Here is a 25006-nt window from a genome sequence, read left to right as displayed (position 1 = left end):
TTTGTATGCAGGGCCAAATTTCGTATTTCCCATGGCCTATAATAATAATAATCAGATCCCAGCCTAATTTATGCAAAGGACAGCCACCTTTTTTTATATTAAATAAAAAGACTACTTAAAGGCCTACACATTGCCAGCATTTTGATCAGAAATGTTGCCTTTAAACAGAATATTAAATGTTATAGTTTTGACCTTAATTTGAAAACATCAATATGCTATAATATTTGGATTTTAACATCTTTACAATAGTATAAATGTGTATAAAAATATTAAAGAAATGCGATTTTTATGTCTCTTAAGCAAATACTGATAAAAAAATGGAAACATTTTCCAACATTTACAATTTTTTTGTTTAATTCTTTAATATAATTGTTTTAAAAGTATAGGGTTTTAATAATTATAAATGCGTTACACTAAAATACAACCAGATAAAATAAAATATTTGAGATGAAACTTAATTTAAAATCTACAAAACTCATTAGTGTCCGCTTACCTTCAATAGGACGAGTCTATGCCTAACTCGTCTCCAACCCTTATTGGTCCCAACCCTTATTGGGTCTTATACCAACCCTTATTGTGTCTTCTCCCAACCCTTATTGTGTCTTCTCCCATTCCTTTACTCGACCGTCTCCCATCCACAATGCTTATATGCCTGTAGCTATAAGTTAGACCTTTCTTTGGTAATATGTTTTATAATCAGTCCAGTCATTTCTTTACAGAAATTTGTATAGGCTTTCTATATGTTCAGATCCATGATCTGATATACAACCAGACTATTAACCAAATCTAGACTGTGGTTAGTGTTACACCATGAAGGAAACGATTTCCACAAACAAACATAATTCAAAGCCTAGTAATTGGTTATGTTTTGGTAGGTATTTATTACACAGGATATAAAGTTTGTTTAGATTATAATAGAAGTACTAGACCAGCTGCTGCCATCAATAACGTCCAGACAACCGATAACCGCGTTCCAACACCGGTTCCACCACCTAATTGTGTATCTACCTCCGCTCTTAGTGTTACTTGTTTTGTTGGTATAAACTTGTTTGTACTAAATGGGTGTGTGGTTTTTGGCTTAGGTTTTTCTGTCGTTTGTTTCGATGTCACTTTTTCTGTTGAGCGCTCAGTTGTTGCTTTGACTGCTGTCGGTGTCGGTCTCATTGTGCTAGTGTCTTTTGTTGTCATGCGCTTTACAGTTGTCATGCGTTTTACAGTTGTCATGGAAGCATCATTTGTGTTTTCAAACGAGAAATCAGAATCAGTTGTGGTATCTGAAGAAGAAAGAAAAAATGTAGTTGGTATAAAAAGGCAAAGCGAAAATAGTAACCGCTCAGTGATACACTGGAAATTGGTTAATTTCAAGCTGAGAAAATCTGTATGAATGAGAAAAAATTACCCAACCAAGATTTGAACCTTGAATATTCTGCTTGGATTTTCATGTATAAAATATATCTATGTTGAAACTGGGTTTGCAAGGATAACTGATTACTGTAACTATATTGTTCACTATAATTTGATATCATGTTCCAGATTGAGGCTTATACAATATTTTTACATACATATTTATAGGATACATAACCCATGTCAGGCCTGTACACGGGGTTGTTTCAGGCCTGTAAACTGGGTTATTAAGGCCAATTTACACAGACGAGTGGTTCAGAAGTGTACTAGTCTGCATGTGATAGTTTTATACCTGAACTATATATTCAGCGATCCAATAAAAATGTTTCTTTGTTGTTCTACAATTAGTTTTGTTGTGCTTACAATGTACAGTATTTACTATTAAATATTCATAACATATTTCTTTGCTTTAAAGCACCACTCATATCGATCCTATTATTTATTTTCCAGTTAGAAATTTGAAAGGAATTTCTGTTTGAACTACAATGCATACAGTCATTATTATTCTATATTTGTATAGTTGTATAAAAAAGATATTAAATTTATATTTGTAGAAAACACAATACAATATTTGTAGAAAAAGTAGATCTATATACTGATAAATAAACTGTCCATTTTTTAATATATTTCTCATTAGTTTTTTTTATTAATAATAATTGAATGTATTTCGCAATGTGACCGAGAAAACCTAATAAAATTAGAAAACTAGTAATAAATGATTATGTATTTCCTAACAAATATTGTATGTATGAACCATGCTAAGCTTTTGAGGCCTCTGCACTTTGATGACATTTGTAATGTCGCCATTAAGTGTAATATAAAGAGGATACATATGTCGCTGTCCATCTAAGACTGACATTCCAATTGTCATGACTTTATATTGATATGAAATGAAAGCTTCACTGGACATTGGTTTTGATATGTCAAAACATGAGCATACAGATGCGCCTTCAGGATCTACTAAGGTGTCCCCTTAATTGGGATTGGCCCCTGAAGAACATATACTTCCCATCTTACATTATTTATATATTCCATTTAGGAGGAATTTTTTTTTTTTGGAAAATATTTTAATTTTGGTTCTGTTAGACTTTAAGCATTTTATTTGATTGTCTCTAGTCACCCAGCAATGTAAATCATCATAGAAGAAAATGACTATTAAAAACATTGTAGCAGCAGTGAATGTCTACTAAATCCAGTAACTATACATGGTATGGTATTGTAAAGTATATTTTAATCCCTTGAGTATCGTAAAAAACCACACATCTTTCAATGAATTAGAAAGATTAAAACACAAAAAACAACAAACAACTATTTTTGTTGCTGCCTTATTCACACAGCATCTGGTGAAAGTTACACTTGATTTGTCAAGTGTTACAATCACCCGACTATCTGGTCTATTTCAGTACATTTGATTGTTTCATAATTTGTTAAAAGCAGGTTATAAGCATAACTGAACAAATGCTGAGATTAAAAATTGCACCGTTGCCCTGCCTACTTCCCCACCTCACTCCATTGACTTATATACAAAATATTGTCAAATTTAAAAAAAAACAAACTATAAAGTACATTTCATCCTACCTTCAAGTTCTACCAGTTGTGTTGTTCCTATCATGTTGGTGTCTTTGGTCACCTTTACGTAGTCACCACCTGTCTCGTCTGTTGGTACCACTGACGTTGTAAAAGCACCGCTGCCACTCTCTTCACATTCATCATCACCAAGGCAACCGCTTCCACTCCCACTTGCATCATTGTCACCTGATTCAGATAATGATGTCAAAATCAGCTGTGAATAGAAAAAAAAAAGTTGATTTGTCATCATTGTTAAAAGGAAACATGGCGACAACGTGTGATATGACATGATATGAGTTTTTTCGTTTTATTCAATTTAATTTGTTGGATAATAAAAAAAAAAATGATTGATCATACACTTTCCTGAGCTATGATTGGTGTTGCTTCTCAAAAGGTAGAAACTATTATTTTCGTTGAAGCTAAAAACTCAAATTTACTAAATTTCACTGCAGAAAGGGATTTGGAATTCATGCAAATAAATTGGCATCTGATTTTAAATGGTCAATCATTTACAGTCAAATCAAAGTGAGACAATGGTTAGTTTTATGAACCAAAAATTGGTGGAAAAGTTTCAGTGGTTAAAAACAGATTTCTGGCTTGACTGGCTGTTTCCTGAATTTTTCCTTTTAGACTCATGTTTAATCCGTCTGTCGTTTATTTCTGTGCTCGAGATTAGTAGTAAGTAACGATCAATAATTCTAAGAAAGTGTGGTAACAGGTTGACTTAATAGTCATACGAGGGGAAGCAATCAACTTTTGGTGAAGGGCTATGGTTTAGAAAAAAAAATACTACATTGGGCAACCACTTACAATATTACACAGTCATGATAGTATTCAAACTCTATTGGATTCCTCAGGCTAATTTGGTTTATGCAAATAAACTTAGGGTATCCCATGCTCTCCACTCTTCCCATTCCTCAGCTCTATTACTAACAATACACCTGATCATCCAAATCACTGCAATACATTACAACCAAATCACTGCTTAAATAGGTGCCAAGGTGTGAATACATCTCCAATGGTAGTGTGTATCTCACCTTTACTATTACTATGCAAATCATGTAATTATCTGTTCACACTTCTTTGTTTTTGTGGCCTATTGTTTTCATTGTTCTTTTGTTTCTTTGCTTTCCTTAAATGATTGTACAATTATTTCTACACCATAGTGGAACAGTGAAGCACACATACCAGACAGGCCATGTTTGGACATTATAGAAGTATAACACTACACTTAGTACAGGTATATGTTCTTTTCTTAATGGTAACAGTAGATTGTACCAGGTAGGCTAGTGATGTTCTAAGCTTATTTACTTGAGCATTTACTTTAGATCTAATATTCCTTAGATTTTATTTGTAACACCATAATGCAACCATAGAGATATAATATAATATATCTATGGTGCAATATGATATTCTGATACAGTAGTACTACAGTAGGCCTATATAAGGCAGGCCAGTGATGTTGTTAGTTTACTTTAGATCTTATGATGATAATATACTGTAGTATCACCATAGTACAGTAGTAGTGGTTTACTCTAGAATTCTAGAATTAGAATTTTGAACATACATACTTTTGACATACTAATTAATACCATGTACTACCAACCCATTTAGATCATAGGTTTTTATCATTTTAATTTGTCATATTGTTCATTTATGTGATAGAAGCATGTATTTTATTTTACTTTCTAAAAAAACTGCAAAACAACATGAATTTTAGAAACTAAGAAGAAAACTGAAAGTCCATTAAATACTGTGATAGATACTAGAAACTAAAATGTATCATTTATGATGGGAATATTATATCAATTGAAACTGTAACATATTGTAGATGAACTAAGAAGAGATAGGCGTGGTGATCAGCCTAATTCTAGAAAACTTATTAAAGTTCAGTTTACTGTAAGTAAACATGATAATAATGTTAGTTTTTATTCATACTTACAGAATACTTTGTATTTGCTCTCTTTATGCCATTATCAAAATAAAAAGAATCAGAATACTGTACTTGACTATAAATAATGAAAACCATTTTCTTTTGATTTATACAATATGTATCTCAAAAATATAATATAAATGAATTGCTTTAACAATTATCCAGTGCTATGCCTTGCTGTTTAATCTTATACACAATTCATAAATTCTAATACAAGCTCTTAGCCTACAACATAAATGTTTTAAAGACGACAATGTATATTGAGGCCTATGATCTAATAACTTTAACCTATTTTTTTTTATGGGCACACTAAAATATTACTATTAGCTGTCTCTTTTAAAAATTAATATTACAGGTATTATGCTAGAATATATTGTTTAGTTAGTAGAGAAACCATAATTTGTTACATTTCTGACAAATTCTATGAAAATTGGTATTGCCTTAGCCTCCATTAAAATAATTTATTTAAAGATATTGTATTGCTCACCTGAAAAATAATTTGTAAACATTTTTTGTTGTTCTAATAAAAAATGGATAAAAACAATTATGAACCTAAAAGTGTAATTTTAGAAAACAGACAGGAATCTGTTTTTTTGTTCAATTTAACTAAAATCATTATTTATTTAACTTAATTTATTAACTACAAATTGACCTATTAAATGTTTGATTTTCTTCCATTTTTCATGTTTTGGGGGGACAATACATTTTAAGTTTTTTTTTCTGATAACAAAATCTTAGTTGCACTTCTGTACCATTTTTGTATCATAACTCAATGTATCAAATAAACAAAATATTTACATTGTGATGCCTGTTATTATATCTCTGTCCATTTTAAAGTCATTGTACCTAAAAGTACAGCACTAGGTCATTTGCAATGTTGTTTTCCACAAAAACAGTAACATTACAGTTAATATTTTTTAACAGATTTTAGCATTGATAATTCAATGGGAAATTTTACAAAAAAAATGTTTAAAAATTGTACTATACTAATATTATGGGAGCGTTTCATTTTTTCCCAAAAGAAACTCTGTAAACGGGGAAAATTTACGGCAACAGGTAGTCTGTTATCTTCGAAATATGAAATTTAAATCTGGGAAAATATTATTTCACTGTTGCATTGCCGAAGGGAAAAAGCGTTTCCTATCTTATGACCCCAACTGTGTCTGAAGAATGTTGGACTACAGACTGGTGTATGAATCAGTGGCCTGGTATGTTAGATGGAACTGCATGTTAAATAAACTACCAAAGTACAGTATTATTATGATGATCTAATACAATAAAAGAGGATCATGGCGAGGTTGTGGTTATAGTGACAAAGAGGTATAATGTTTGATGACTGTGGCAGGAATATACCTGTATAGTCTAGGTTCTAGACAGCAATTTGGCTTTCATTAAAAAAGAAAACATTTTTGCACACTTACTGTAGTGTCAGACTTCTGGAAAATGTAACTTTGTGCTTTTTGGAAATGAAATCATTATTTTTATTGGTTTTTTTTATACATAATACAATAATTTATACAAAATAGCATATTTAAAATTTGCTTTTTATTTACTATACAGTACCTTTAATTTTCATGTTTTGGAGGACATTAGGAAATCTGCACAAAAAACATTAATTTATTAAGGCGAATCTTAATATGCTGTAATTAACTGAAAATCCTCAGAGGTATTATGCTCGAATGATGTATTTTGATCAGGATTTCATCATGGGATATTCTAACATTTTTTCTTCCAATCAAATGCAATTTCAACATCTCCTTCCTATTCCTTTAACATTTAAAAACAAAACATTAAGATTTCTTTGTTTACTGAAACATTTTAATCATAATTATTTCACGGAATGAAAACTTTGTGGCCAAGACATTCCCAGCAGGTTTCAGGACCAATGCAATGATATTTCCGTAGAAACTCATCCCAACTATTATTGGTATTTATACATAAACTTGGAATTTGTTAAAATGTAACAATTAACAACCTATTTTTCTTCCTAAAATTATGTTTTCTTTGGCAAAAATTGTTTTACATACAAATTATCATAACATTTATTTATTTGGCTCAAGCAATCTCTAGCATTCTGAAATTAAAGGGCAACTTGACTTTTAAACTACCATATTGGTACATCACAAAAGCCAATACTGACAATACCCTCCTATTCTAAAGAAATGTTTAATATTGCTAAACTGTGCAACCTTGCGCAAACCCCAGACATGAAAATAACATTATTTTTAATGTAACCTTAAACCCGATTAAGCTTTGTCTGTGTTCATGAAGATTCCTGAAGAATTTGCACACCTACTGTATAATCTCTGCGCAAACAAACTGTGTTGCTTTACACACGTTGTAAATACTGACAAAATAGCCACAAAATAAACATCCGAGTTCACTATACCGCATAGCTATCAATGGAGGCAATACAGTAAAATCATTCTCTTTGAACCATTGACAACAAGAAGGCACTAATGATTTCACAGGGTGTTGTGGTATTCAACAATTTAGCAGATCAATAACAGGCAAAATCCATTTATAACATATTACTGTGTAACAATTAATAATAAAGTAATTCATACCAAACCTATACAACCTGTTGTAGATAAAAGACTATAGAATTAACATCTTGTAAGTTAATTATCTATCTAATAGAACAACCTTCAAAGTCTTGATAGGATTTCCACTAATATAAGACCTCCCTATATTATGTTTACTGTATATTCTATTGTTGTGTGGGATTTTCTATTGTATTAAATCCAGCGATATCCTGATGGATAGCCTATTAATATGATATTCACAATCGGTAACTGTTGACGATGACTCCAGCAAGAAAATATAAAGATATATACTATTTGGCAAGGTTGAAGAAGTAAAAATATATGTAAAATAGCAATTTTAATATTTGTTAAAGTTGTTTACTTCCAACATACAGTAATATAGTATTAATTTGTTTTATGTTTTATGCATTTTATGTCTGCCTATTTATGGCATTAGACCTTTACTAGCAGTAACTGGTAACTGATACTAGGCCCTATTACATTACCAGACTACAGTACAGTATTCTACGTAACATCATTCATTTAATTGATCATGGGAAAAGGGAATGGGTGTGAGGTCCCATCATCATTAAGGAAGTGTTCTAGGAAGTACCATCACAATATTCATTTTTAAGACATCCTTTATGGTAACGCAATTTAGGATGTAACATACAATAGATACGTTTGTGTCACCGACTAAAAAGTTGAACTCCCAAACACTGTATATTGGTTTTCATGTACTAAGATAACATCACCCATGTTTACGCAGCGCTACAGTTTCAATTGTGTTTGTGGTTCATAATTCTGGTCATTCATCTGTCTACAGTTTCAAATCTTTTTAAGTAGAACTTGTTGTTTTATGCAGAATTGTAATCACCTTTTTAGGCAACCCTGTTTCATTATGTTTTCCCTATTTTATATATTTTTTCTGGACAATTTTCTTCTAATCTAATACACCTGCACCCAATTCCAATGTATATTGATTTGGAAAGGAATCACCACAACAATTGACAAACATCATTTTTAATATTTCTAATCATGAAAGATGTACTAAAATAGAGCATTTGTAATTGGCCCTTTCGTCCAATCATTTATTAATCTTGAAAGGCGACGAAGTGTGTATTTCATTTAACTTTGTAATTTCTTGAATAAAACAATAAATTGATTACAAAATATCATTTTACGTGTAGTAATGTATCGGGTTACGTTAGTTTAATCTTTGGAATTCTTTCCCTCCAAATAGGTAATTTGTTTATCATTCTTCATATATACATTGATTTTGAAGTGTTGGCACAGAGTTTGTAAATTATTATAAAGTTCAATAAGCAACATCCGTCATACTATCAACCCAAAGCTCGACGGTAGTACTGTACTAGCCAACTGTTAGTGTATGGGCTTGCCAACTTTAAGCCTAGTAAACAATTTTTAAGTGCCCCAAATTCTAACTTTATTCTGCATTTTGATGATATTTCAAAAAGGTTTACTGTACTGTGTGAACAGTAGTTTTGTAATCCTAATTTGGGATAGCAATATTGTATGCAGGGCGGGCTAGTAGTGGCATGCAGGCTAGGCTAGTATAATCTACATCTTTCCGAGTGAGCTATGTACCTGTTTAATTATGCATATATCATTATTTAATTTATATTTAAAATGAGAATGTGTTAAACCTTGGTAGTGAATAGGCAGATTGGCATATCTTGGTATCACTACACAAACCAAACAGCAGCTGTTTAATGCAAACAGGCTTTAATAACATTAATTGACACGTTAGGCCTACATGTCAGTTTGTAACTAATTAATAATAGTAATTAGTTTCATTGACAATAAATGCAAATAATTTAGTTTAAATTTAGAAATGAATTTTCTAAAAATAAATCTTTCAATTACAAATTATAAATACCAATAAATGATGTTAAAAATCTAAAAACACATTGTGCAATATTTTGTCTTTGAATTGGTGTATAATCTGTTTGATTATTCAAATGGTAAACGTTAACAAAACAACAAGCTTTACTAACTAAAATTACGGTATGGTTTCAACAGAAATACTAAGTACTGTATAATAATGTACAGTATGTAAAAATCCAGAATCGGCAAATGGACATGCGTGGGGTCAACAATTAACCTGTAAACTTTTGTGAGATGTTCTTTTAACAATGTAGATACCATACTGTAACTTCTGTTTTAAAGAGAATAGGCAGCTTACTTTATATACTAAATGATTTAGTATAGTGACAAGTAATCTCTTATAACAACACTGTGCTATAGATAGAGTTTTTATTGTTTTGCTTTTGCCTGTTGTATCAAAGTAAATCAAGCTACGAAATGTATGGGAAGTATGCTGCTGTCCTGATCTGTCACATAACATTTATAAGACTTTTAATAAAGAACTACAAAAACAGAAAAGATAAGACTAGAGGAGAGCTATTCAAGAACTTCCATACTGTATAGTAGTAGGCAAAATGTGTCTATTAAAAGTTATAGACAAAATATTCTGATTTTGTACCATACCAATAACAACTGAAACAAATTATTGAAATATATATACTATATATAAAATGAAGTACAGTATGATTTCAAATAAAATCTAAAAAATAAATAGGAAACTATTGAAATGACTATTATTTATAAAATTCACCTGCGAAAAACTTACCTGCGATGAAATAAAAAGAAGAAAAATTAAATTATCCAATAAAAAGAATTTCATCTTTGATAAATTACTATTGACAAATGAACAAAAGATGCCTCTGTAGTTACACAACTAAATAACTGTGGATGTAATGTTCCAATTTAAATGTTGACGTCAGGCATAGACTTGTCCAGTCAAAATATGTGAGATATCTACAGAGCTGTGGCCCTCCTACAAGTAAGCAAAACTTAGCTGTTCAGTACTGAAGATTCCTACTGGTATCTTTTAGACCTAAAGCAAAGGCATGTTCCATTTATCAGTAGGGGTGTTTTGTTATTGCACAACTGCATGGTGGTACAGTACATGTGGTAGATTTCTATCTTGTGGTTAATCAGTCAATTGTATTTGTACCAATGATATAATCATGGCGGAATTATTCCTCTATGATATAACTATATTTATGTGAAGGATAGCTTTTTATAGTAAAGACTCAACATAAGGCATTGAGATAGGACCGCCATGAAATCAGCAAGGTCGATAGTCAATTTTTGGAAGCATTTCCTGTCTATAATATTAATAGAAATACAGGTACTGTCTCTAAAACATCTTTAAAAATTAAATATTATTTGTATTTTCTTTGAAAGAAGCCTCTTCGGTAATACAGTATATGTCAGAGAACATGACATGATGATAATAACAGACAAAAAATACTATTATTTGTATATCATTCATTCAACAGTTTTCCCCTATCTATGGTGTCACCATAGAATCTGCTTCTATGGTGGACCATCTTATTTGTGTTGATCTATGGGTGGATACGGTAAAACATGCTTTTTAAAATTTAGTAATTAATTAAAGTTAATCCAGAATTTATGTGCAAAGTATTGTAGCATAGACCCTCTCTACATCTATAATGGAGTAACCCTAGTGTTTCAAAAGTAGGTCTACTACAGACAATGTGCGTAATAGACCCCGCATGACACACTCTCCTCAATACACATGGTATCACAAACCCATGACATCACGATCTTGAGAGCACTTCCTATATTCCACCTAGATGATTGTATCCTGTGATACCTATCACACAAATATCCCATTGTTTAACCAAGAAAAGTATTATCGTTTAAAGGAAGTCACAGTCCTCTACAAAGGAAGTTAATCAACAAGAGCCCGAGTTCAATGACCTCCGGGAATGTCGTATAACGTTATGACGTTAATATTAAGTATATCAATTGTGTAATGTTAATTTTTCCAATTTTCATAATATTCAACATGGTTAGAGTAGTAACTTAAGTCCGTAACCAGGATTGTTGCATGAGGTTGTTTGAGACAAAAATCGTCGTAAGCTAGGCTAGGCGTATTTACCATCACCTCCACTGTTGGTATCTAGTTTGAAAAGGGCATTTACTGTAGGGAACTGTAATTATCTTATTTTCATCATATAATTACCTTACGCATACGCTGAAGACTGTCACTAAGATCTTGCGTCTGTTGCAACTCTGGCTCACGTCCTGTTAACCTCACCTCTGAATTTTGTGCCTGTTGATCGACACCACCAGTCCAGACAAACTTCTTGTAACTGGGAAATATTAAAGGTTAAACAGTTAAACCACAAATAATAAAAGTAAACATTCGGAAAATGTAGGTGTCTTTATCTCTTCTGTGATCTTAAAAAGTACATCACGTTTCTCATCAGTCTCAGACAATGGGAAAAATTAATTACATTATTAAATGGTATGAGAAACCACTTTGTGTATAAAGTGCATACTCTAAAGATCATTTAGACTTTTTCTGTCTGTCCAAAAACAATAATAGTGACCGCACCTCACTTGAAAATCTATTAAATCATTCTATGCAAAACAGATTAGTATTATTATATTTGTGTTATTCTGAACTTAAAGACACCTTCCCTACAATTTGTGACGTTTTGTAAAAATAATACATATTATTACTTTACATTAATTGTCTTTCTATTTTTGCCAGACTCCGTTGATACAAATTGGGGAAAACCCGGTATTTTCGCTGAAAAGTTAGGAGTCTTCCATTTGTTTTGGCCTCACGATCGATCGAAAAGTGGGTGAATTACAGAAGAAAAACAGAAATATCAATCCGCGCGCAATGCAATTGGGATTGGGATTTTTACATTAAATATAGTTTGTGATCTTAAAATAGATCTAAAAAACGTAGGGAAGGTGTCTTTAAATAAAAAGTCAATCTTATGAAACCGTGAATAGCAAAGTGTTTACCTAGCATAATCATTTATTTCTAAAACAAACATTTTATGGTTTTTAAATGTTAATATTTTTGTCTTTAATTGCTTTGATCTTATTTCTCCATGCTATGATGAAAGGCAGTATTTTTTGCTATTTAATTAATAATTACTAATTAATTAGTGTGTTATCTAATATCACACTACAGCATATCAAGGCAACTTATTGTTGAATACTTAATTACATTTTAATGTAATATTGTTTTAATTAATTTACTGTATTTGTATCTCAATAATGTTTATTTTAATTTGTGATAATCTGTTACCAGGTAGAACATTTCAAAGGATTTTATTATAGTTTGTTAAAAATGTTGATTTCCATTTAATTTCTATGTGTGGACTGTGGACTATGTATAAGGACTGATGATACCTAACTATAGCAGAAGCATTTGGAGTGTGAGTCAAAACTTGTGATGTTAATAAGGTTCACAATTGCCACAACTTTCAGTTTTGACAAATCAAAACAAAAGTAGGTAGGAAAAAAATATTGAAATTGGAATCAATATGATGGGATATTAAAAGTTGCAGGTTAGAAGGTTGGAAGTAGTAGGCTTATGATTTCCTGTGCCAGCAAGGTTACAGAACCGCCTATGATCATCTCATCTCAAGATAAGAAAACTTGTATTGATTGTTTTAACAGAACACACCAGCCCTCTATAGCAATGTTGATAAACATAAAACACTTATATTCTTATGTAAATTGGGTAAAAGTTACCTTGACTTAGAATAAAAATTGTTTAGCTTTTTCTAATTTAAAATACAAAAAAATACACCTGTCATATCCGATATACCCATGCTAGAAAGCGCTATGCCACCCTCGAACCTATTGGAAGTTATAAAAGAGGTACTGTATATATACAAATTATATCGGGAGGTATAAATGAGCGAACTGATCATCCCAGGCACTTACGGCACATCCAGATAGATATGTTTCAGATCAGCTAAGTGTGTGTGTACTGAATGAAGTTTGCTTAAGTGTGTGTGTACTGAATGAAGTTTGCTTAAGTGTGTGTGTGTTGAATGAAGTTTGCTTAAGTGTGTATGTATTGAATGAAGTTTAACGCTAGTGCATGTAAACACAAGCAATATTTCAAATAAGAGTGTATTGCCTAGCCTAGTGTGAATAGTAAATAAGACCACATATACTACCTCTACTAAATCAGATTAGACAAAATCAAACTGGCTACCGGTTAAAATCGGTGTGAATAAATTAACTCCATTTTCTTGGGAGCAGAAACAGGACAAATTTGTGGTAACCGGTTAAAAGGCAGCGCAAAATAACCGGTTAAAAACACCCATTTAATTCGATGTTAAAACGCCATTTAACCGGTTATGGTTGGGCAACTTTTAGCTGCAACAAAAAATAACGGTTATTTGATTGACAGCTGCTGACCTCGAGTCAACTACACAGCAGTAACGTTTGAATTAACCGCCAGGACCAATTGCATTTTGGGTAATTCTAACGATTTTTGTCAACGACCACCCATTGATTTAACCGGTTATTTCGGAGAACAAATTGAGTAGAAACGCGGTCTTGTTATTTTTAATCTATTTTAAAATAAACAGTTAATTTGCGTTATGCAGCAGAAACAGACCCTTAGTGAGAATAAGAACCTTTGCGCAATTGATTAATTGCAAATAGTGTGGAGTGGGAAATCCTGTTCTTTGCCATTTTAAGTTTAGGCTAATAGCCTTGACCTATAACATTAACATTTAATACCTAATAACCTTACTAGACATTAAAAACATAAAAAAATACATTTCATATATAAAGAATTTTAGCATTTATTAACAGTCACATAAAAGTTATTATTTATCAATTGGATCAATTGGTTTTGTTTTAGATTTCTAGTGAATTTCTTCCTAAATTTATTGAATAAATCATTTCTTTAAATAGATGCCTTGTTCAAGTCACATGATCAGGGTTTCAATAACCATGGGACTAAAACCAATAGGAAATTACTGGACAAAATCGATAGCTATAGTTTCAGGGTTGAATAGATATAATATATCTATTGTTTTAATAACCTTTTAATAATGTTTGTTTTCTGGTTCATTAAAAAAGATATTTGAATGATACGATGATGATAATATGATCTATAGGCCTAGATAATGTATATCAAACATCAGTATAGTCTTATAGGTTACACAGTATAATAGGCCCTACTAATTATTAATATCAGGATAAAAGTATAAAGAAAACGTAAAGTGAGAGAAGTCATTATATGATTGTATATTTCAAACTTTATCTGTTCATTATTTGATAGAATCGGTATGGTTGAGAATCTCTCAACATTTCATTTCGGTTTCTCTACAACCAAAACATTGACATTCTCGACCATACTTTATTTCCCTTACATGATATATTTGCAGTACATCTAACATTACTAGTGTTTATTCGTCATGCAAATTAAGTATTTTAATCTTTCGTTGTTATTTACTTTGTTTGTAATCTTATCTCAACTTTGGCTTTAACAATGTTCAAATATTTGGATACTCAATTATACCAGTATGTTATCATTGTGTAATCTAACTAGTGCGCCTAGGATGATACAATATTCCACTATGTATATGATTTTTATCTTATTTTGGGCTAGTAGAATGGCAAGTGGGTGATGCACAGCCTCAGTTTTTCATTTTAGGAAAATATAGTCTTTAAGAGCCATTGTCTGTAAGAATCAAAGAAATATCAAAAATAGTGGCAGACTCAAAAAAATGGATTTCTTTCAAATTTTGCACATGGCTATATATGTGTTGAGAGAAATCAAATATAAAGTATTTTTTATTTCACACATATATTTCCATGGCAACGGCCAAATTTGTGTTTTTGACAAATTTTGTCCTTTTTTAAGGTTTTTTAAAATGGATATTGGTACTACTTTGATGAACGATATTTTTGTTTTGTTCATTTAATTATAAAAAATAATTAGTGTATGCATAATAACAATGCATTGTGTACCTGTTTCATATTTTTTTTAAATTTTTGATTTCATACTTTGGGAGATACCATTTATTTAAAAAGGGGTGTTTTTCACTTTTTTTAAATTGTTAAATGCAACTAAACTTTACTTCACCATAACGCCCAAAGTGGTGTATTTTTTTAGCTGATATATTACAAATAGGTAGTTCTAATGTTTAATAATTGATTTCTAAAATAAAATACTGGGGTAATTTAAAAATCTACAAGTAATGTTGCGAGAAACATGGGCATTTTTATTTTAAAAAAACATGGTATATTAGTAAAAACATTTTATTTTCTATTGATTCTCTGATTTGAAACTCATTGGTCAGAAAAATTCTTAATGTTTTATATAGTTCTAGTTGTGTTGTGAGAAAAAAAAACAATATTTTTATTTATAGATTCAGTAATTCCCAGTTTTAATGTCATTTTATAGGTTTTCCTCTGGAAATTTGAATAAATTATCAGATCGTTGTGAATTTTAATCTTTGCAACAGATTACTCCTCTCTTATTTTGAAGCTCCTCTTTCATTTTTTTACTTCTTTTATTTGCTAACCTAAGCAGATCCCACATGCCCATCCACCACCACTTTCGACTACCACCCACCCCCCCCCCCCCCCTACCCCGACAATAAACACAAAAAGATAAACTGCAACACTTTGGTCGATCATCCACTATAGAGTGTCAAATGCATGCATTCAAGCACCACCCACACTGCCGCTACCATCGCCCCAACCAATATACGGATTTAAACTCCTCCATCCCACCCCTCCCCCTTTCTCCAAGCCCCCACCCACCCCAAGTTAAAAATTGCAATGCAAAAGATAGGACATAAAGTTAAGTTTTTAGACCGTCGCCTCCAACCCCCTAACTATTTCAAACTCCTGGATCCACCACTTTCCCCTCCCCAAAATTGAACCAATCAAAAGTCAATGATATACTCAGGTATGTTAATGCTACATAACAAATATTGAAGCCCTTATGTGAAATTTCATTTCATTTAAGGTCAGCATGTAAAATATCACACTTTATATTAAATATTGGTTTTAAATTGAAATTCTATATTTTTTTTACTGTGATGGTTGGATGCAGTATTAATTATTAATTAATAATTATCTGATAATTATTTAATTTCCCTTAGTTATGCATAGCAACAGTTACTATGGTAACTAAATATTCTTTAGATTTTTCATACCTATCTTATACAAATTTTAATTTGTAGATTATTAGCAGGCCTATGTCTTTAACAATTTGAATTTTATATTTATTGTTTTTATAATAAGTGATTTTTAATTGTAATTTTGTTTTAATGTTTTGATTGTAGGTTCTACATTTCTGAATGTCTTTTATATTTGTATATTGCATTTTATTTTTCTGAGTGAAACGCTTTTGTTAAACTTCAATCTTTCGTTTGATTGCAATAAAGTTCTATTCGTATTCGTATTCGTAGGCATGCCTTATTTGCATTTTACCATTTTACAAGGTCATATTCGTAAAGACTTTCTTCTGTGATTATTTTTATTCATGAAAACCCCATATTTTATTTACAGCGGGCACCTCCCGTAAGCGGCCACCTCCCTTAACGGACGCACTTTGAAAAGCCTGTTTGTTCTTCCTATCTAATTAGTGCATTTGGTACCTACCGTAAGCGGCCTCCCGTAAGCAGCTGCGGGCACCTTTTTATACTAAAAATGAGATTTTTTGTATGATAAATGACCTCCCGTAAGCGGCCACTCGAAAAATGTGATACTTATTGCATGGACCTATGAATTAGAGGTCCATGTTTCTTTATATATTAGCTTTATTTCGAAGCGGGTTTAAAAACATTACTGTGAAGAAATGAGAAAACTACACAGATTTTGACCGACCATTTTTCATATGATAAAAGCTTTTAAAATTTGTCTGAAAATGCTAAAAAATACTAAACCACCTGATTATAAATAATACAATTAGCTGGAAAATTGAGAGGCTCGTTTCGTTAAGAATATCGTGTATAGCCATAATACGTGATTTAAGCCTTTTATCGGCAGAACCTCCCGTAAGGGGTCACCGCCCGTAAGCGGCCACTTTTCCAGGTCCTGAGGGTGGCCACTTACGAGAGGTTCAACTGTATTAAAAAAAACAATTATCCTTAGTTACGCATAGAAACAGGTTCTAAGATAACATAAATAATACATTTTGAAATAATTTGACCCAACAAATGACCCTTTCACAAGGTCAGACATTTTCTGGGATTCAGTAGATAAGTAAATTTGGGAAAAAGTAGTAAAGCTATGTAATCAATTGTTTATAGTCATTAAACCCCATATTAAAAATATTGTACTAAGTTACGTAGAGAAACAGTTGCTACAATGCACTTTATGTAAAATGCTGCTGTCATTTGACCTCAATATGTAAAATATAATTTTTTTTTTCATGAAAACTCCATATTTTATTTAAAAAAAATTATCCTTAGTTACATAAACAGGTTTAAGATAACACTAAAGGTCAATTTTTTACCTTTATTCAGATTTGTCAAGACTTTCTTTCTGAGATTATTAGGAGTCAGTATTTAAAGTAAATTTGGAAAAAAGTAGAAATGTAAAACTATGTAGAAAAAATGTTTGTATTTATGAAAAACCCCTTATTTTAAAAATATTTTCGCATAGAAACAGTTACTATGGTAATATGTTGACCTCATTTGACCTCAAAATTAATGAATTTACAAGGTCAAGTTTGTAATCACTTTAAGATTATTAGAACTGCATTCTCTAAGAAGTAAAATTGAGAAAAATTACAAATGCAATCAATTCTTTGTATTCATAAAAACGCCATTTTTTACGTTTTTTTTTAAATTACTTTCCTTAGTTACACATAGAAATAATATATGTACAAATTTATAAAAACCATTGACGCAATTATTTCAAAGTTTAACATTATTTTCCATCAACTAAATATTTCAATGCAAAATACTGTTTTTCTGGCAATTATTTAAAATAAACCTGGCAACACATTCTCCTATTTTATCTAAACTATTTGTATGACTCAAGTAGCATTATGACAAGCCACATATACATTTTATTATTAGATTAGCCATATTTAAATTGTGTTTCATGTGTTTTGTTTGTTGATATTTTGTTTGTATTTTTTTGTATTTTTCGTATTTTCCTGGCAACACAAAACCTATGTACGAAATTTACCCCCGTGTTTTTTTCGTGATTATTGTTGACAAACCTATTGACTATCAAATTAGAAAACCTCATTGATATAAAAACACCACTTTGGAAGTTATAGGTACGTTTATGAGGTATACTTTTATAAAAAAAATATTTTTTAAAAACACCCCTTTTTAAAATAATGGTATCAACCAAACTCCATTTTGTAAATTTTTTTTTTCTACATTAAATGGAACTCAATACATGTTGTTTACACTGCTATAAACAAAAACTGTATACTGTAAGTATTTTTGATTAAAATAAGTATACAAGTTTGTACTTTTTCACTATAGAAAAGCTGTGAAAAATGGCAAAAACATCAAAATTTGGATAATTGACCGTTGTCATGGCAACGGAGGCTAAAAATTAAAATGAATGTTGTAGATATGCTTTTTATTGAAATGTCTATTCATGGTAAAAATTTGAGAGAAATCCATTTTTTTACATCTGCCACCAAATCTTTGATTTTTACAGACAATGGCTCTTAAATTGTGTTGTTTCTGGATCTTACACTGGCTAAAACTAGCTCAGTGGACTAGCATGGTGTCTGGTGTCTAGGATAGACATGAGCAGTGAATGAATGAAAAAGCTACTATATGCACTTAGTTTTACTTAAGTTCTGCTCCTGTATAAGGTATTGAAAATATTTCTCAACAGGTTTTTATTAAACACAGCATGAATAAAACATGAATGACCCAAAAATAACCGCTATAGGCTTGTAACCCCAGTTAACTTTACACCTGGGTTGACCCAAAACAATTTAATGATGCAAGTGGAAGTGTATCAACCCTCTAGCCAAATGGTGTCTATTGCAATAGGCACTTACTGTATACTAACCTAAGCAACAGATCAGAAATGGAAAGAACAGAACACAGGGATCACAAGGCCTGAACTCTGATGAAGTATCAAAGTACAGTATAGTGTTTGTTTGGAAACACTTCAAACACACTAAATGGTTGTCCAACGTCTCATTATGATTGACCGAACACCAACTGTTCGGTCAAATTGACCCAGACAACATAGCCTAAATTTATTAAAGGTAGATGACCTGACAATGTTTATTCAATTGACTTCCTAAATATTATTTAAATTGAAACACAGCAGGATTAGTTATATCGCATATAATACTGGAAAACCACTCAACTGACCAAAGACCCTGGTGTCCTAGACAAGAATTTGATTTGGCCTGGTCAACGTTGTTTGCGTTCACTCATCAATGTTTTGTTAGTATGACTTGATTAGTTGAATAGTCAGAAATGGTCATTAGAAATAGCACACTCAACTTCTTATCAATCTGATTTTGGAGAGGAAAACATAGTACTGTGTTATACTGAGTTTTTGGTTACATTGATAAATGAAAACACTACTTTATCATGTAGCATTTGACTATGCTACACTGGTGAAAATATTCCATAGATCAGCTACTACAGATTTTCTTTAGGAAATAAAGTTTTAATTAATTTTCAGGCTTCAATATACTTTCACCGACATACTGAATTCACTAGCCTAAAGAACTTCATGTTCTCATAGTAAGGTAACACCTACAATACCCGTAACTTTTACACCCACCCAGAGTTTGTATAAACTGTATACTCAGTTATTAGAATAAACGATGCATTAAATTTGACCTTTGACCAGATAATTTGTAGTGTAAATTAGTCCCTTGTGTTAAGCTTCTTTGGAATTTTCAGCTTGTATTGTTCTGTAGCCCGAGGTAATGTATACCACCCTCCTTGGAGATGACCTAGAAGTGTGAGAACTGAAACATATCCATTTATCGGTAATAGAAATGCAGCCTTTTGATAAGATCTGTCGACATCTTGTCAACCAAAATTCAATCAAAATATTACTGAAAAAATAATTGATTTTTAATTACTTTTTTTATTCAATATAAAACATTAAAAGAATCTGAAGTTGTGATTTGTTAAAAGTTTGATTTAGTATAAACTATAGAGGGAAGCAAAGTAAAATATATTTTTAGCTGTATAAAATAAATTTTAGATAGAGGGCGACATTTTATTTAATAAACTTTTAGTACAAATTTGAATAAATGGGGAATTTACAAGTCTAAGCAAGTCAAAACAGTAGGCCTTCACTTAATTAAATTAGTACTTTCAATCAGTTTGAAAAAAATAAACAGTTAACACATGGCAAGGTCATGGAAGAAATTGATCTATGGACCTTTAGGGAAATAAAAGTGTTAACAAAATTAGGAAACATTTTGCAAGGACTTTTCATGTATCACATACTGTACATGTGTTTAGTATTGCTTAACACATAAAACATGTCACTGTCTTTACAATGTTAAACACTTACCCTGTCACTTTAGAATGACACTTATTTAAAACACTGTGAGTGAACAAATATAATTATTTTTTGACCAAACTTAATATTAATTATATTCTAAGGGTGATATATTTATTTTTAGTTTATTAAGGAAGTTAAGAAAATTGAAAACATTTAGAAGTATTAGAAATGATAATGATTTTGGAATATACATAATGTATATATTTGTAACTATAAATGTATTGTTTCTCAAATCTCAAATGTTTTTGTTGGGTTTTTCTATAAAGTTATAAACTTTGTTTTTATTTAGCTAATTTTCTTTAAAGATGTATTGTCCCTTGAAACACAAAAAAATGAAGGTCAAAATATTCTAAATTTAAATTGGCCATATCAAAGTAATATTAAAGTTATTCACTTTAAGTCGAAAATTCGAGCCAAAAACAACAATTTTACGTAATTAACAGCTAAATTAATGTGATTACATTTCGTCTGTAAAATCGTCGCGAAGGAAAGTAAACAAAGATTTCAAACCATGAGTATACATTATGCATGATGCTAATTAGGATTGTTTACAACTCGTCACGGTTGAGAAGGTGTTTTCAAACAGATCGGAAAGAAGTTTTACGATTATGCATACAGAGTAGCCAAATAAGCGCGTTGCATTATGAGATATGTTTTGATCAAAAACTTTGACTGGAAGTCAAAGTTATTTTTTTAACCAAAAAACGTCTGTATTTCAGTTAAATGATTTTTTTTTCGACTAATTTTTGGTGAAAGTTAATAACTATTATGATACTTCAAAATGACCCACTTTTTTTCGAAATCTTTTTTTTTTTTTTTTTTTGGAATTTGACAAAGGGACAATACATCTTTAAACAGTGTCTTTATTTTTAAAATTCTTGTAATATACATTGTCCTCCCAATGTGCCCTGCAACCATTGTACCACTTACCAGGGATCTAGACCATGTTACTGGTAGCCCCGCAGACTTCCAGTGTAATTGATCTTATTCTGATGTCATTGTGTGATGGTCAATTGACCCAGTAATAATTAGTTTTAGGTTAACAAAGAATGTACAAAATTAGTTCCATGCTCAAGGGACAATTCATTGTGTGTGTATAAGTCAAAACTTGTGATTATTGTAACAAAGTTTTTTAAAAGTTGTTGCTGCAAACAAATAATTTTGATTTAATTTTATAATTTTTATATTAACTGCATTTTTGTTGTACTCTAAATATTGTTTAAAGCAGTAACCCAAAATGTGATGGTCAAACCAGGGAGATGTAAATTTTACATCTCCCTGGTCAAACCTAGTTAAATCCAGGTGAAAGCCAGTTTATCAAATAACCATTATTTTGCATTGCAGCTAAACGTTGCACAACGATAACCGCTTAAACGACACCAGTTGATTAGGTGTTTTCTTGCGTTAATTTTTCGTAACAAAAACATGCCCTAAAACTTCATTTTAAAGATGTATTGTCCACCTGAAAAAATAATTCTTAAAATTGTTTGTTGAATATGCCATTTTAATGTTATATAATAGTTATCCACTTCCACAAATTGACTTACCTGAAAAAACTGTAATTTAAAGTAAAAAATAATCAAATTGGCTAACAACCCATGGGTTTTTGGTTAAATTTAACTATTTATTTGGCCACTTTATAAGTGAAAACAATGGAAAAGAGTTAACTTTATTAAAACTAAATAATTTTGTTTATTTTTGGGAGACAACGCAAATACTCAAAAGCTTCTGTTACCTGTAATATAAATTATTCTAAAAATAACTTACTTTCCATAGCGTTTTCCTGTCCAACACCTTGAGTCGAAATCTGAAGCTCCTCGGTTGATGAAGCAAATTTGGTTGGGTAGTGATCGTAAAAAGGAATCCGAGTTTCTCAAACTGTATGCGAATACATTGATGCGGATGTACATGGAGGATTGCGCATTTGACGTATCTCTGTTTCGTTCACCTGACAATCTGTTCAACATTTTCACAGCAAAATTTTGCGGTACATCAATTGGGTCACCACAAAGTTCATTTGCCTACAAATAAATTAATATTTATAATTGAAAATAAAATGTGTGTTGTTTTAAACAATCATAGTCTACAGTAAGTAATGTTTAATCATGACACTTTATGGAAGGAACTATTGAGGTATATTTCTTAGTTTTGCGTATGTGCTGATTGTAAAAGGTAATTCTGCCATAAGTGAATTTTATTTTTGTTTCTTACTAGTATTTCAGTAATAGGTCTATGTTGCTCTGTGTTCATAAAACTTGTATCATTACAAAATATTCCGCTGATTAGCCTTAGTTGTGTCATTACACAATTCAATAAGGTTATTTGTGTGTCACCAAAACGGCATTGAACAATAGTTGAAAGAATGTAATCTATTCATCAAGACACTCCTGAACAAAACAATGTATTGTAATATAGCCTATAGAGGTTATTATAGTACTGTATCAATAATGGTAGGAAGTATGTGGGAGGTGTTTAACTCAAGTGTTGAAATTTAATGAAATGAAATAAATAACTGTTGACAAACTTTTACTAGGGTTAATTGGACGATATTTTCTCAAGGAATTTAAAGTTCAAAGATATTCCTGCTTTTGTACTTTTATAATTAAACTTTCTCTATACCAGAATTGTATTATGATTTATTAAAAGGTCACTCACTTGCTTTCTTCACCTATTGAATTTGTATTTGGAAAACCAGCCTGCTTGATTATCATTTTGGGCCAGCGTAGGGGTGTCCAGTATTGGGAGAGTTACAGTGGTACAGTGATAGTTCTATTAAATAGTATATAGTTGTTATGTAGTTTAAGTTATAATATTGATAGGAGGAATGAAAAGCTTACCTTATCTAAAATATCTACTTTATTACTTCGCAAATAGGTCAGAGCACTCGTTGTTCTCTTGGGTAAGTTTCTTAAAACACGTTCCAAGTCACGATCTAAAGACATACTCGACGTGAGTCGGACAAGAGTAGATATAAAACGACTCCAATCGTAATTAACGTCATAAAGTCCAGCAAAGCAGCCAGCCATCACGTTAAGACACAACGCATTGCATGGTTTTAAATCCACGTACCCACTACAATACTGACAGAAAGACATCCGTGTCAATGCATAATGACATGCCTCTGTTAACTTCAAATGATTTGTTGTGTTTATCACATGAATACCAAGTTCCATTGATTGTAGAAGTAGTTTCGCTGGTATAAGAGAATCCTCAAATGATAGGCTTGTCCATTTTGGTGTATTGCCAAACGGTCGTATCTGCTTCCGATTTCTAGCCAAACAGTTTGAATAAGATGTACTCAATCCCGATTTAATTTTTCCAGTGTTCAATTCCTCGATATATATTAAAGGAAAAAGGTTATCATAGAAATTGTCTACAAATGTTTGTATGTCTAATGCACCTGGTTCTCTTGAGATAAAATCTTTGGCATCGTCAAAGAAAGTTGACAAAAGTGTTGAGACCTCTCCAGATATCCTATTGTAGTCCTCCTCAAATATGTCTTCCATGTTTAATCGTGCTTGTTCAAGCATGTTGTTATAATCACCTGAAAAATAAGAAGAAAAAAAGTTATTTCCAATAAAAATGTATAAATCATCCTTTATTTCAAATAAAAAACATAAAAATGTAACAAATATCCCAGGTCACAGCTTGAAGGACCAAGTATATGTAAAGTAGGGCAAGAAAAGACATCAATCAAATACAAAACACTAAATAAAAAAGTATAAAACACATCCAAAAGCCATTAAAAAAAACAAATTACTGTTAAAAATTACATTATTAGGGAACAATTATCCCAATACTCCTGGTCTGGTCCAAAATGGTTATCAGGCAGGCTGTTTATTATCTATTTGAAGTATTTAGTATTACCCTCTTTTTAGTATAACCCCTATTAAGAAGTTGCCTTTATCCTTAAGGAGATTTTCCCATGAAATAAATGAAGGACAATATATGTTTTAACATTACGACCAACCCTATTATCTGTTAGGTCCCTACTGTACCTTGATTTTAAAAATTCTGGATTTTATCTACAACATTGATGAATGTAATCATGTTACTAATAAATAATATTGTTTGCTAATTCTGTTCTCAAATTTGTATTAAAATTTATGTTATTTGCATTATAGTATAGTCTTATATGGATATATGAAAAGATGGTGGTATGTTTCCACTTCATCATTTGAATAATTAAATCAATTAAACTCAGATGTAGGATGTT

At 31.2% G+C, this 25006-nt stretch overlaps 1 protein-coding gene across 1 annotated transcript in view; it reads right to left on the bottom strand.

Moving 5' to 3' along the window:
• Positions 1–458: 458 nt before the first annotated feature.
• The window catches only part of LOC144842938 (glypican-5-like), a 36393-nt gene continuing 11845 nt past the window's right edge, over positions 459–25006 (bottom strand). Inside the window, exons 3-7 of the mRNA XM_078699555.1 lie at positions 23628–24334; positions 22558–22811; positions 11510–11639; positions 2983–3187; positions 459–1274 (exon numbers count right to left, since the gene is read on the bottom strand). Coding sequence (XP_078555681.1) covers positions 910–1274; positions 2983–3187; positions 11510–11639; positions 22558–22811; positions 23628–24334 — 1661 coding nt within the window. The 3' untranslated portion in view covers positions 459–909. The remainder of the gene's footprint in view (positions 1275–2982; positions 3188–11509; positions 11640–22557; positions 22812–23627; positions 24335–25006) is intronic.

Source organism: Antedon bifida, chromosome 5 (assembly GCF_963402885.1).
Source record: "Antedon bifida chromosome 5, ecAntBifi1.1, whole genome shotgun sequence".
Taxonomy (NCBI): Eukaryota; Metazoa; Echinodermata; class Crinoidea; order Comatulida; family Antedonidae; genus Antedon; species Antedon bifida.
Note: the sequence above shows the minus strand (reverse complement) of the source record. Positions and strands in the feature narration are given on the sequence as shown.